Genomic DNA, 14,317 nt, shown 5'->3' on the forward strand with positions numbered 1-14,317 from the left:
AAAGTATTTATGCAGCAACTGTAAGAACGTCAGAACAGAGAAACACAGAAAAACAGAGTAAAACCCAATACATTATTTGATATCAAAATGACAAAAGTCCAATTAGTAGAACCGAAGATATGCAATTTCGAAGATTTAGGTAAGTAACCAAACACGAATCCCTTGCTTGCTCATGTGCATATGGCCCAAACACGAATCCCTTGCTTGCTCCTGTACCTGGGGTCCAAACATGAATCCCTTGCTTGCTCCTGTACCTGGGGTCCAAACACAAATCCCTTGCCTGCTTATGTACCTAGGGCCCAAACACGAATCCCTTACTTGCTCCTGTGCCTAGGGACCAAACGCGAATCCCTTGCTTGCTCCTGTACCTGGGGTCCAAACACGAATCCCTTGCTTGCTCCTGTACCTGGGGTCCAAACACAAATCCCTTGCTTGCTCATGTGCCTATGGCCCAAACACAAATCCCTTGATTGCTCCTGTACCTGGGGTCCAAACACGAATCCCTTGCTTGCTCATGTGCCTATGGCCCAAACACGAATTCCTTGCTTGCTCATGTGCCTATGGCCCAAACACGAATCCCTTGCTTGCTCCTGTACCTGGGGTCCAAACACGAATCCCTTGCTTGCTCCTGTACCTAGGGCCCAAACACGAATCCCTTACTTGCTCCTGTGCCTAGGGACCAAACACAAATCCCTTGCTTGCTCCTGTACCTGGGGTCCAAACACGAATCCCTTGCTTGCTCCTGTACCTGGGGTCCAAACACGAATCCCTTGCTTGCTCATGTGCCTATGGCCCAAACACAAATCTCTTGATTGCTCCTATACCTGGGGTCCAAACACGAATCCCTTGCTTGCTCATGTGCCTATGGCCCAAACACGAATCCCTTGCTTGCTCATGTGCCTATGGCCCAAACACGAATCCCTTGCTTGCTCCTGTACCTGGAGTCCAAACACGAATCCCTTGCTTGCTCCTGTACCTAGGGCCCAAACACGAATCCCTTACTTGCTCCTGTGCCTAGGTCCCAAACACGAATCCCTTGCTTGCTCCTGTGCCTAGGGACCAAACACGAATCCCTTGCTTGCTCCTGTACCTGGGGTCCAAACACGAATCCCTTACTTGCTCCTGTGCCTAGGGTCCAAACACAAATCCCTTGCTTGCTCCTGTACCTGGGGTCCAAACACAAATCCCTTGCCTGCTCCTGTACCTGGGGTCCAAACACGAATCCCTTGCCTGCTCCTGTACCTGGGGTCCAAACACAAATCCCTTGCTTGCTCCTGTACCTTGGGGTCCAAACACGAATCCCTTGCCTGCTCCTGTACCTAGGGCCCAAACACAAATCCCTTAATTGCTCCTGTACCTGGGGTCCAAACACGAATCCCTTGCTTGCTCATGTGCCTATGGCCCAAACACGAATCCCTTGCTTGCTCCTGTGCCTAGGGCCCAAACACGAATCCCTTGCTTGCTCATGTGCCTATGGCCCAAACACGAATCCCTTGCTTGCTCCTGTACCTGGGGTCCAAACACGAATCCCTTGCTTGCTCCTGTACCTGGGGTCCAAACACGAATCCCTTGCCTGCTCCTGTGCCTAGGGCCGAAACACGAATCCCTTGCTTGCTCCTGTGCCTAGGGACCAAACACGAATCCCTTGCTTGCTCCTGTACCTGGGGTCCAAACACGAATCCCTTACTTGCTCCTGTGCCTAGGGCCCAAACACGAATCCCTTGCTTGCTCCTGTACCTGGGGTCCAAACACGAATCCCTTGCCTGCTCCTGTACCTGGGGTCCAAACACGAATCCCTTGCCTGCTCCTGGGGTCCAAACACAAATCCCTTGCTTGCTCCTGTACCTGGGGTCCAAACACGAATCCCTTGCCTGCTCCTGTACCTAGGGCCCAAACACAAATCCCTTAATTGCTCCTGTGCCTAGGGCCAAACACGAATCCTTTGCTTGCTCCTGTGCCTAGGGACCAAACACGAATCGCTTGCTTGCTCCTGTACCTGAGGTCCAAACACAAATCCCTTACTTCCTCCTTTGCCTAGGGCCCAAACACAAATCCCTTGCTCGCTCCTGTACCTAGGGTCCAAACACTAATCCCTACCCTGCTCCTGTACCTGGGGTCCAAACACGAATCCCTTGCCTGCTCCTGCACCTGGGGCCCAAACACGAATCCCTTGTCTGCCCGTGTACCTAGGGCCCAAACCCGAAACCCTTTCTTGCTTCTGTGCCTAGGGCCCAAACACGAATGCCTTACTTGCTCCTGCACCTGGGGTCCAAACACATATCCCTTGCTTGCTCCAGTGCCTATGGCCCAAACACGAATCCCTTGCTTGCTCCTGTACCTGGGGTCCAAACACGAATCCCTTGCTTGCTCCTGTACCTGGGGTCCAAACACGAATCCCTTGCCTGCTCCTGTACCTAGGGCCCAAACACGAATCCCTTACTTGCTCCTGTGCCTAGGGCCCAAACACGAATCCCTTGCTTGCTCCTGTGCCTAGGGACCAAACACGAATCCCTTGCTTGCTCCTGTACCTGGGGTCCAAACACGAATCCCTTACTTGCTCCTGTGCCTAGGGTCCAAACACAAATCCCTTGCTTGCTCCTGTACCTGGGGTCCAAACACGAATCCCTTGCCTGCTCCTGTACCTGGGGTCCAAACACGAATCCCTTGCCTGCTCCTGTACCTGGGGTCCAAACACAAATCCCTTGCTTGCTCCTGTACCTGGGGTCCAAACACGAATCCCTTGCCTGCTCCTGTACCTAGGGCCCAAACACAAATCCCTTAATTGCTCCTGTACCTGGGGTCCAAACACGAATCCCTTGCTTGCTCATGTGCCTATGGCCCAAACACGAATCCCTTGCTTGCTCCTGTGCCTAGGACCCAAACACGAATCCCTTGCTTGCTCATGTGCCTATGGCCCAAACACGAATCCCTTGCTTGCTCCTGTACCTGGGGTCCAAACACGAATCCCTTGCTTGCTCCTGTACCTGGGGTCCAAACACGAATCCCTTGCCTGCTCCTGTGCCTAGGGCCCAAACACGAATCCCTTGCTTGCTCCTGTGCCTAGGGACCAAACACGAATCCCTTGCTTGCTCCTGTACCTGGGGTCCAAACACGAATCCCTTACTTGCTCCTGTGCCTAGGGCCCAAACACGAATCCCTTGCTTGCTCCTGTACCTGGGGTCCAAACACGAATCCCTTGCCTGCTCCTGTACCTGGGGTCCAAACACGAATCCCTTGCCTGCTCCTGGGGTCCAAACACAAATCCCTTGCTTGCTCCTGTACCTGGGGTCCAAACACGAATCCCTTGCCTGCTCCTGTACCTAGGGCCCAAACACAAATCCCTTAATTGCTCCTGTGCCTAGGGCCAAACATGAATCCTTTGCTTGCTCCTGTGCCTAGGGACCAAACACGAATCGCTTGCTTGCTCCTGTACCTGAGGTTCAAACACAAATCCCTTACTTCCTCCTTTGCCTAGGGCCCAAACACAAATCCCTTGCTCGCTCCTGTACCTAGGGTCCAAACACTAATCCCTACCCTGCTCCTGTACCTGGGGTCCAAACACGAATGCCTTGCCTGCTCCTGCACCTGGGGCCCAAACACGAATCCCTTGTCTGCCCGTGTACCTAGGGCCCAAACCCGAAACCCTTTCTTGCTTCTGTGCCTAGGGCCCAAACACGAATCCCTTACTTGCTCCTGCACCTGGGGTCCAAACACATATCCCTTGCTTGCTCCAGTGCCTAGGGCCCAAACACGAATCCCTTGCTTGCTCCTGCACCTGGGGTTCAAACACGAATCCCTTGCCTGCTCCTGTACCTAGGGCCCAAACACGAATTCCTTGCTTGCTCCTGCGCCTAGGGCCCAAACACAAATCTCTTGCTTGCTCCTGTGCCTAGGGCCCAAACACGAATCCCTTGCTTGCTCCTGCGCCTGGGGCCCAAACACGAATTCCTTGCTTGCTCCTGTACCTGGGGTCAAAACACAAATCCCTTGCTTGCTCCTGCACCTGGGGTCCAAACACAAATCCCTTGCTTGCTCCTGTGCCTAGGGCCCAAACACGAATTCCTTGCTTGCTACTGTACATGGGGTCCAAACACTAATCTCTTGCTTGCTCCTGTATCTATGGCCCAAACATGAATCCCTTGCTTGCTTCTGTAACTGGGGCCCGAACATGAATCCCTTGCCTGCTCCTGTGCTTAGGGCCCAAACACAAATCCCTTGCCTGCTCCTGTGCTTAGGGCCCAAACACGAATCCCTTACTTGCTCCTGTGCTTAGGGCCCAAACACAAATACCTTGCTTGCTCCTGTGCCTAGGGTCCAAACACGAATCCCTCTCTTGCTCTTGTGCTTAGGGCCCAAACACGAATCCCTTGCTTGCTACTGTGCCTAGGATCCAAACACGAATCCCTTGCTTGCTCCTGTACCTGGGGTCCAAACACGAATCCCTTACTTGCTCCTGTGCCTAGGGCCCAAACATGAATCCCTTGCTTGCTCCTCTACCTGGGGTCCAAACACGAATCTCTTGCTTGCTCCTGTACCTGGGGCCCAAACAGGAATCCCTTACTTGCTCCTGTGCCTAGGGCTCCAAACACGAATCCCTTACTTGCTCTTGTGCCTAGGGTCCAAACACAAATCCCTTACTTGCTCCTGTGCCTAGGGCCCAAACACAAATCCCTTGCTTGCTCCTGTACCCGGGGTCCAAACACAAATCTCTTGCTTGCTCCTGTACCTGGGGCCCAAACACGAATCCCTTACTTGCTCCTGTGCTTAGGGCCCAAACACGAATCCCTTGCTTGTTTCTGTGCCTAGGGTCCAAACACAAATTCCTTGCTTGCTCCTGTACCTGGGGTCCAAACACAAATCCCTTACTTGCTCCTGTGCCTAGGGCCTAAACACAAATCCCGTGCTTGCTCCTGTACCTGGGGTCCAAACACGAATCCCTTGCCTGCTCCTGTACCTGGGGTCCAAACATGAATCCCTTGCCTGCTCCTGCACCTGGGGCCCAAACACGAATCCCTTGCCTGCTCCTGTACCTGGGGCCCAAACACGAATCCCTTTCTTGCTCCTGTGCCTAGGGCCCAAACATGAATCCCTTACTTGCTCCTGTACCTGGGGCCCAAACACACATCCCTTGCTTGCTCCTGTACCTCGGGTCCAAACACACATCTCTTGCTTGGTCCTGTACCTGGGGTCCAAACATGAATCCCTTGTTTGCTCCTGTGCCTAGGGTCCAAACATGAATCCCTTGCCTGCTCCTGTACCTGGGGTCTAAACACGAAACCCTTGCCTGTTCCTGCACCTGGGGCCCAAACACAAATCCCTTGCCTGCTTCTGTACCTAGGGCCCAAACACGAATCCCTTTCTTGCTCCTGTGCCTAGGGCCCAAACATGAATCCCTTACTTGCTCCTGTACCTGGGGACCAAACTCGAATCCCTTGCTTGCTCCTGCACCTGGGGTCCAAACACGAATCCCTTGCTTGCTCCTGTGCCTAGGGCCCAAACACGAATACCTTGCTTGCTCCTGCGCCTGGGGTCCAAACACGAATCCCTTGCCTGCTCCTGTACCTAGGGCCCAAACACGAATCCCTTGCTTGCTCCTGCGCCTAGGGCCCAAACACGAATCTCTTGCTTGCTCCTGTGCCTAGGGCCCAAACACGAATCCCTTGCTTGCTCTTGCGCCTAGGGCCCAAACACGAATCTCTTGCTTGCTCCTGTGCCTAGGGCCCAAACACGAATCCCTTGCTTGCTCCTGCACCTGGGGCCCAACCACAAATCCCTTGCTTGCTCCTGTGCCTAGGGCACAAACACAAATTCCTTGCTTGCTCCTGCACCTGGGGTCCAAACACGAATCCCTTGCTTGCTCCTGTGCCTAGGGCCCAAACACGAATTCCTTGCTTGCTCCTGTACCTGGGGTCTAAACACGAATCCCTTGCTTGCTCCTGTACCTATGGCCCAAACATGAATCCCTTGCTTGCTTCTGTAACTGGGGCCCATGCACGAATCCCTTGCCTGCTCCTGTACCTATGGCCTACACACAAATCCCTTGCTTGCTCCTGTACCTGGGGCCCAAGCACGAATCCCTTGCTTGCTCCTGTACCTAGGGCTCAAACACGAATCTCTTGCTTGCTCCTGTACCTATGGCCTACACACAAATCCCTTGCTTGCTCCTGTACCTGGGGCCCAAGCACGAATCCCTTGCTTGCTCCTGTACCTGGGGCCCAAACACGAATCCCTTACTTGCTCCTGTGCTTAGGGCCCAAACATGAATCCCTTGTTTGCTCCTGTGCCTAGGGTCCAAACACAAATCCCTTGCTTGCTCCTGTACCTGGGGCCCAAACACGAATCCCTTGCTTGCTCCAGTACCTGGGGTCCAAACACGAAACCCTTGCCTGCTCCTGTAACTGGGGTCCAAACACGAATCCCTTGCCTGCTGCTGCACCTGGGGCCCAAACACGAATCCCTTGCCTGCTCCTGTACCTAGGGCCCAAACACGAATCACTTTCTTGCTCCTGTGCCTAGGGCCCAAACATGAATCCCTTACTTGCTCCTGTACCTTGGGCCCAAACTCGAATCCCTTGCTTGCTCCTGCGCCTAGGGCCCACACACGAATCTCTTGCTTGCTCCTGTGCCTAGGGCCCAAACACGAATCCCTTGCTTGCTCCTGCGCCTAGGGCCCAACCACGAATCTCTTGCTTGCTCCTGTGCCTAGGGCCCAAACACGAATCCCTTGCTTGCTCCTGCCGCTGGGGCCCAAACACGAATCTCTTGCTTGCTCCTGTGCCTAGGGCCCAAACACAAATGTCTTGCTTGCTCCAGTACCTGGGGTCCAAACACGAATCCATTGCTTGCTCCTGTACCTATGGCCCAAACATGAATCCCTTGCTTGCTTCTGTAACTGGGGCCCAAGCACGAATCCCTTGCCTGCTCCTGTACCTATGGCCTACACACAAATCCCTTGCTTGCTCCTGTACCTGGGGCCCAAGCACGAATCCCTTGCTTGCTCCTGTACCTTGGGCTCAAACACGAATCTCTTGCTTGCTCCTGTACCTATGGCCTACACACAAATCCCTTGCTTGCTCCTGTACCTGCGGCCCAAGCACGAATCCCTTGCTTGCTCCTGTACATGGGGCCCAAACACGAATCCCTTACTTGCTCCTGTGCTTAGGGCCCAAACATGAATCCCTTGTTTGCTCCTGTGCTTAGGGTCCAAACACGAATCCCTTGCCTGCTCCTGTACCTATGGCCTAAACACAAATCCCTTGCTTGCTCCTGTAACTGGGGCCCAAGCACGAATCCCTTGCTTGCTCCTGTACCTGGGGCCCAAACACGAATCCCTTACTTGCTCCTGTGCCTGGGGCCCAAACATGAATCCCTTACTTGCTCTTGTGCCTAGGGCCCAAACACGAATCCCTTGCTTGCTCCTGCGCCTAGGGCCCAAACACGAATCTCTTGCTTGCTCCTGTGCCTAGGGCCCAAACACGAATCCCTTGCTTGCTCCTGCGCCTAGGGCCCAACCACGAATCTCTTGCTTGCTCCTGTGCCTAGGGCCCAAACACGAATCCCTTGCTTGCTCCTGCCGCTGGGGCCCAAACACGAATCTCTTGCTTGCTCCTGTGCCTAGGGCCCAAACACAAATGTCTTGCTTGCTCCAGTACCTGGGGTCCAAACACGAATCCCTTGCTTGCTCCTGTACCTATGGCCCAAACATGAATCCCTTGCTTGCTTCTGTAACTGGGGCCCAAGCACGAATCCCTTGCCTGCTCCTGTACCTATGGCCTACACACAAATCCCTTGCTTGCTCCTGTACCTGGGGCCCAAGCACGAATCCCTTGCTTGCTCCTGTACCTTGGGCTCAAACACGAATCTCTTGCTTGCTCCTGTACCTATGGCCTACACACAAATCCCTTGCTTGCTCCTGTACCTGGGGCCCAAGCACGAATCCCTTGCTTGCTCCTGTACATGGGGCCCAAACACGAATCCCTTACTTGCTCCTGTGCTTAGGGCCCAAACATGAATCCCTTGTTTGCTCCTGTGCTTAGGGTCCAAACACGAATCCCTTGCCTGCTCCTGTACCTATGGCCTAAACACAAATCCCTTGCTTGCTCCTGTAACTGGGGCCCAAGCACGAATCCCTTGCTTGCTCCTGTACCTGGGGCCCAAACACGAATCCCTTACTTGCTCCTGTGCCTGGGGCCCAAACATGAATCCCTTACTTGCTCTTGTGCCTAGGGCCCAAACACGAATCCCTTGCTTGCTCCTGCGCCTAGGGCCCAAACACGACTCTCTTGCTTGCTCCTGTGCCTAGGGCCCAAACACGAATCCCTTGCTTGCTCCTGCCGCTGGGGCCCAAACACGAATCTCTTGCTTGCTCCTGTGCCTAGGGCCCAAACACAAATTTCTTGCTTGCTCCAGTACCTGGGGTCCAAACACGAATCCCTTGCTTGCTCCTGTACCTATGGCCCAAACATGAATCCCTTGCTTGCTTCTGTAACTGGGGCCCAAGCACGAATCCCTTGCCTGCTCCTGTACCTATGGCCTACACACAAATCCCTTGCTTGCTCCTGTACCTGGGGCCCAAGCACGAATCCCTTGCTTGCTCCTGTACCTTGGGCTCAAACACGAATCTCTTGCTTGCTCCTGTACCTATGGCCTACACACAAATCCCTTGCTTGCTCCTGTACCTGGGGCCCAAGCATGAATCCCTTGCTTGCTCCTGTACCTGGGGCCCAAACACGAATCCCTTACTTGCTCCTGTGCTTAGGGCCCAAACATGAATCCCATGTTTGCTCCTGTGCTTAGGGTCCAAACACGAATCCCTTGCCTGCTCCTGTACCTATGGCCTAAACACAAATCCCTTGCTTGCTCCTGTAATTGGGGCCCAAGCACGAATCCCTTGCTTGCTCCTGTACCTAGGGCTCAAGATGCACTCGCTGACAAAGGGGAAGCAGTCATGGATTTGAGGTTCATATTATCTTGTTCTTGTGGCTGAGCAGCTCAAGCCTCTCTGCTCCTTTTCAGGAAGGGTCGGATTTCTGTGTTAACTTAGCAAACTAGGAAATACAGAATTTCGCTTGCAGGACACAACAGATTTATCCTCACAAGTATATAATAAGTTTGAATTATCCTGATCACATTTTAATTCATGTATTACAGAAAATACTTTTATAATTTGTTCCTCATAGCATAATTTTTTGGGCGTACCTGGAACTTGTTTTGCTAACATTAGGGACTTTATTTATTCTTAGCAGCAGCGATTCTTCTCTGGGTGGGCTACTGCTAGATCTCATCAATACAACAAGGAACGTAAAAATAAGATATGGAAGCAAAACAGAAGTGCCAATACAAATATGCTAACACAGGGTCCGCCTTAGGCATGTGCAATCTGTGCACCTGCACAGGGCCGCCTAAACCCAGGGGCCGCCACACCAATATATATATCCTTAATATAATAATCCTCTGAAGATGGATACATATTTGCGTGGTGGCCCCTGGCAGGGATTTGGCGGTCTCCGGCTCTGTTTCACTTCCAAACACCCTGACCCCGCCCGGACGCCCTCTTACGGGGCCCCCTTCCTACGCTACCTGCGCAGGGCCGCCATGAGCCTAGAGCCGTCCGTGGTTAACAGAAGACACATAAAAAAGATAGAGCGCATTCACATTTTTTAATGGAAAATACACAAAGAGATTTGAAAAATGTTTAACAGAGAACTAAACAAGAGTGCACCACTAACACCTATACATACTAATTTCCATCTATTTCCCAAAACATACCAGGAGAAACATAATAAGGTAATTGATGTTTCAACAATCAGAATGTCACATGTAGAGCACGACTCACAGGGCAATAAGGAAAATTTGACTACAATGTATTTCAATGAATGAAGCACACACAAAAGAAGTATTAAAACATTGGCCACATAGAAGAAAATATGTTAGTGGTCTAGGTTATGCAAATCAATGCGATTCTAAATTAGAATTCAGGACCTGTTACTAAATTTATGATGAGAACACAAAACTAATTTTCTACCTTTCCTTACTATCTCTTACCAGCTGTCTGTGGTCTTGCCTTATCTTGTGGAACAGTAGCTAAAGCTATAGAAAAAAACATAATTGAACATATGTTTGGATACATTTAAAACGGAATCTTAAGTATTATCCTCTCAATACTATAAGGATACACTTTTTGGGAGTAACACATTAAAGCAGATGTTTCAAACCATTTACTAGCAAGATCTCTATTTGGTAAATAAATCAGAAATTAAGTAAATATATTTACATATACTCACCTTGATCGACCTATAAGATGGAGGGTTTGTACAAGACTATAACTTGCACATTTTGCAGTCTCTCAGCAGACAGCTCCAGTTGTCTGCCACAGGCAGAATTGCATACAATACTACAAAGAGTGAGCCCTTGCTCATTGTATTGTATTTGCATTTATATAGCCCTGATGATGTAATGAAGCGCTTTTCGGTAAGTAGCATGCTAATACGGGAAAACCCTGGTTTAGGGGCTAGTCTTTGATTTTTTTTTGTATTTTCAAATGTGGTTGAAGTTGTCAGCCCTCAGTCTTGTGTTTTAAAATGAGCCAGTTGATGCATTCAATCTAGGATCGCGTTGGGGAGATTAATTCAGTTGAACTTTAGATTGGTTAGGGAGGAGATTAAAAATAGGTGAATAATTACACTGGAAGACATGGAAAAACCAATAAAAGTGGTAGTTTTGATGAACATGCAAATGAACAGTAAAGTAAGCACACGATTAGGATGCAGTTAGTAAATACACTGTTCTAATAGGAGAGAGTATGTAGGGCTAGAAAAACATTCAATTGGGCATCGGGTTGTTGATAAGGGGTGAAGCAGGCTGGAAAAAAGAAAGTAGTAGCAGGAGAAAATTCAATAGACTGATCTCAAGGTAATCTTCATGAAGGGATATAAGAAGGACCGATGATTGTTAAACGCAGGAAGGTGCTACTTGTTATAGGTTCTTAGGTAGACAGTTTGACTAACGATGACATTGAGCTCCATTCTTAGATGAAAAATGTAGAAGAGTACGCCCATGTTTCTCAACTTAGTACTCCATGTCATTGTAATGTGAGCTACTATGTGGTATGTTTGATTGGCTTGCCCTTGGATTCTGACAAGTAATCTTTTGTGGAGTGGACCATCTTTGCGATTTGTATAGATCTCTCTGTTGGGTATGTTACCTTTATAACGCAACTTTTACAACGCACTACCGTTACAACGAAACTTTTACAACGCAAAAACTATTACAACGCATGTATTTACAACGCATGTTTTTACAACGTAGGTACCTTTACAACGCATACCATTACAACGTAAGTATTGGTAAGTATATAATTATAATTAAAATGTTATATGTTTGGGTTTTTTTAAGGGGTATTTTTAGGGTTCAGGGTCAGTTTTGGGTTTTTGGGTAAAAGGGTATTTTTAGGGTTCAGGGTAAGTTTTGGGTTTTTGAGTAAAGGGGTATTTTTAGGGTTCAGGGTCAGTTTTGGGTTTTTGGGTAAAAGGGTATTTTTAGGGTTCAGGGTCAGTTTTGGGTTTTTGGGTAAAGGGGTATTTTTAGGGTTCAGGGTCAGTTTTTAGTTTTTGGGTAAAGGGGTATATTTAGGGTTCAGGGTCAGTTTTTAGTTTTTGGGTAAAGGGGTATTTTTAGGGTTCAGGGTCAGTTTTTAGTTTTTAGGTAAAGGGGTATTTTTAGGGTTCAGGGTCAGTTTTTAGTTTTTGGGTAAAGGGGTATTTTTAGGGTTCAGGGTCAGTTTTGGGTTTTTGGGTTAAGGGGTATTTTTAGGGTTCAGGGTCAGTTTTTAGTTTTTGGGTAAAGGGGTATTTTTAGGGTTCAGGGTCAGTTTTTAGTTTTTGGGTAAAGGGGTATTTTTAGGGTTCAGGGTCAGTTTTTAGATTTTGGGTAAAGGGGTATTTTTAGGGTTCAGGGTCAGTTTTGGGTTTTTGGGTAAAGGGGTATTTTTAGGTTTCAGGGTCAGTTTTTGGTTTTTGGGTAAAGGGGTACAGGGTAAAAATAAAGTAAAATTAAATTTAAATTAAATTAATTAAATTAAATTAAATTACATTACATTAAATTATATTAATTTCAATTAATTTACAATTAAAAAATTAATATATACTTACCAATACTTACGTTCTAATGGTATGCGTTGTAAAGGTACCTGTTTTGTAAAAACATGCGTTGTAAATACATGCGTTGTAATAGTATTTGCGTTGTAAAAATTGCGTGGTAATGGTAGGCGTTGTAAAAGTATGCGTTGTAACGTCATACATCCCTCTGTTGTGTTCATGTGTGACATTTAACCGGGTTACATGTTTGTCAGACAATAAAGCTGATCAGTTCCCCCCTCGATCTTATAGAGTAGTGCAGGGATATATGTAGATGGACAGAGAGGCCAGAATGTGTATTGACACTCATCTTTGTGGACAGGATCATAGAGATATTCTCTGATGGATCACATTAAGAATATTCACCTTAACCATTATCCAGAATTCCAAGGGATTCTCAGTAGCTCTAATCTTTTGAGGTAAATAATTCCATAATTATGTGACAGTGACGCGAACTGAGAAAGTAGTGCCACCAATGGTTCGCTTCCTGTGAGCTGGAATCATGAGATACAGTACCAGCTTGGATTGTGAGTTTGTAGGTTCGAAGCATTCAGTGAATTTTGATTGCTGTAATTTAGGTCTTTAACCATTTACCGCCCTTTGAGGGATGCATAATAGCTTGAAAAAAGATCTTCTTGCAAATGGGAACCAGGGGATAGCCTTCAAGACAGGAGAGATGCAAGTTTTTATCTTTACATGTAAGAAAAAGATATATTGCTGCATTATGAATTCTCCGTATCCTTCTCATGCTTGAGAGTGGAATGCCAAGTTATAGTCCTTTGGCATAATCCAGTTATGAGAGGCGGTTGCTGCTTGTACCTTTTGAGGAAATTCAAGATGTGGAAAAAGGTGTCAGTGTTTTCTTTGTGTAGAAAGGTTCATTTAGAAAGCTTGTCCGCTTGAGTGATCATGGAGCTTGCATAGTCCAAGGTTTTGTACTGCTTTAGCTTTTTGGCACCAGTCCCAGTTGGATGGATGGAGGACCATGTCTTTTCCATTCACCACTGATCAGTATTTCGTTTTGTAAGCATTTAATTTGAAGTGTTATCCATTGATCTATGGCTGCGATACAGCTATTGATTTTTGATTTTCCTATGTCCAAGGGATTATACAATTTGACAATTTTCTGTGTCATCCGAATAGTTGTAGAAAACTCTAAACTGTAGGAGTTTAATATATAGGGACACAAGTGAGGTGAGATGATCTTTGTGGAACTCCTGTTTTAAAGCTGTAAGGATATGATGCAATGCAAAAGTTGATATATAAATCAGGTAAGACCTGTTGTATAGGTAAGAAGAAATCTAAGTCACGCATAAACTAAGCTTTTTATACTGACTTCCTTAAGTCCAAGAAGTAACGACTCATAATGTATTGTATCTAAAGCTAGTGAATAATCGGGGACTAATAATGCAGCTAAACACCCTGTTGTCACTGATTGTTTTTCAGGTCATCCCAAACTATGATTAGGGCTGATCTGGTGCCCTTTTCTTAGTAAAATTCTATTTAGTAAGAGTGTATGGTTTTCTACTGTGAAATGCAAAAACTTGAAAACTGCTGCTGTTTCCGTAAGTTTGGCAAGTAGACATAGTCCATTGGAGATTGGTCTGCACTTGTTAGGGCCTTTTGGGTCCAATGTGTTTTTTCATTATGAAGAGAGTGTATGTAAGCTTTCCTTCATTCCTCTGAGAAAAGTCATGTAGTTAAGGAGTTATTGATTATGTTTCAGACTGGGACAGCTGCAGGTGTTGATAGAAGAATCTTTTTGAAAGTTACTGGAGGGCTGGGGTACGACACCTGTTTTCTCTGATTGCTAGATCTAGAGTTAAATGTGTCACTAACTTATTGCAGAAAAGTTGAGTGTGTAGCATAGACCAGACTGCTTTCTGGATTGTGAAATTGCAATATCATTTTGTAGAGTTGCTTGGTTTGGTTATGCAATTGGCAATGTAGATCCTACTTCAGAAGCGTATTTTGTGGTATTTTTAAAAAGTATGATTTGTTTAATCCGTTATGTCTGTTTAGTTGTGTTTTGTCATGATAGTTCCTGAATTTGTACCAACTCCAATAAAGCATTGAGATTTGTCTTTTTATCTTTTTTAACTCTTCATTCATCCAAGGAGCTTTCTTTCTTCTTTTTGCTTTGCTTTGTATTTTTTTTTTGCGATGGTCGTTTCATGTAACTG

The 14,317-nt window shown here is 47.8% G+C and overlaps 1 protein-coding gene across 6 annotated transcripts in view; it reads right to left on the minus strand.

Moving 5' to 3' along the window:
- The window catches only part of LRRC71 (leucine rich repeat containing 71), a 566,767-nt gene that overhangs the window by 407,796 nt on the left and 144,654 nt on the right, over window positions 1-14,317 (minus strand). For 2 of the 6 annotated variants that reach the window (XM_078669035.1, XM_078669034.1), the window contains exon 3: window positions 10,045-10,089. The exons of the other annotated variants lie outside the window; for them this stretch is intronic. In XM_078669035.1, the coding sequence (XP_078525161.1) occupies window positions 10,045-10,089 (45 nt within the window). The remainder of the gene's footprint in view (window positions 1-10,044; window positions 10,090-14,317) is intronic. 6 annotated transcript variants of the gene reach the window in all.

The sequence above is a fragment of the Lissotriton helveticus genome, chromosome 12 (assembly GCF_964261635.1).
Source record: "Lissotriton helveticus chromosome 12, aLisHel1.1, whole genome shotgun sequence".
NCBI lineage: Eukaryota > Metazoa > Chordata > Amphibia > Caudata > Salamandridae > Lissotriton > Lissotriton helveticus.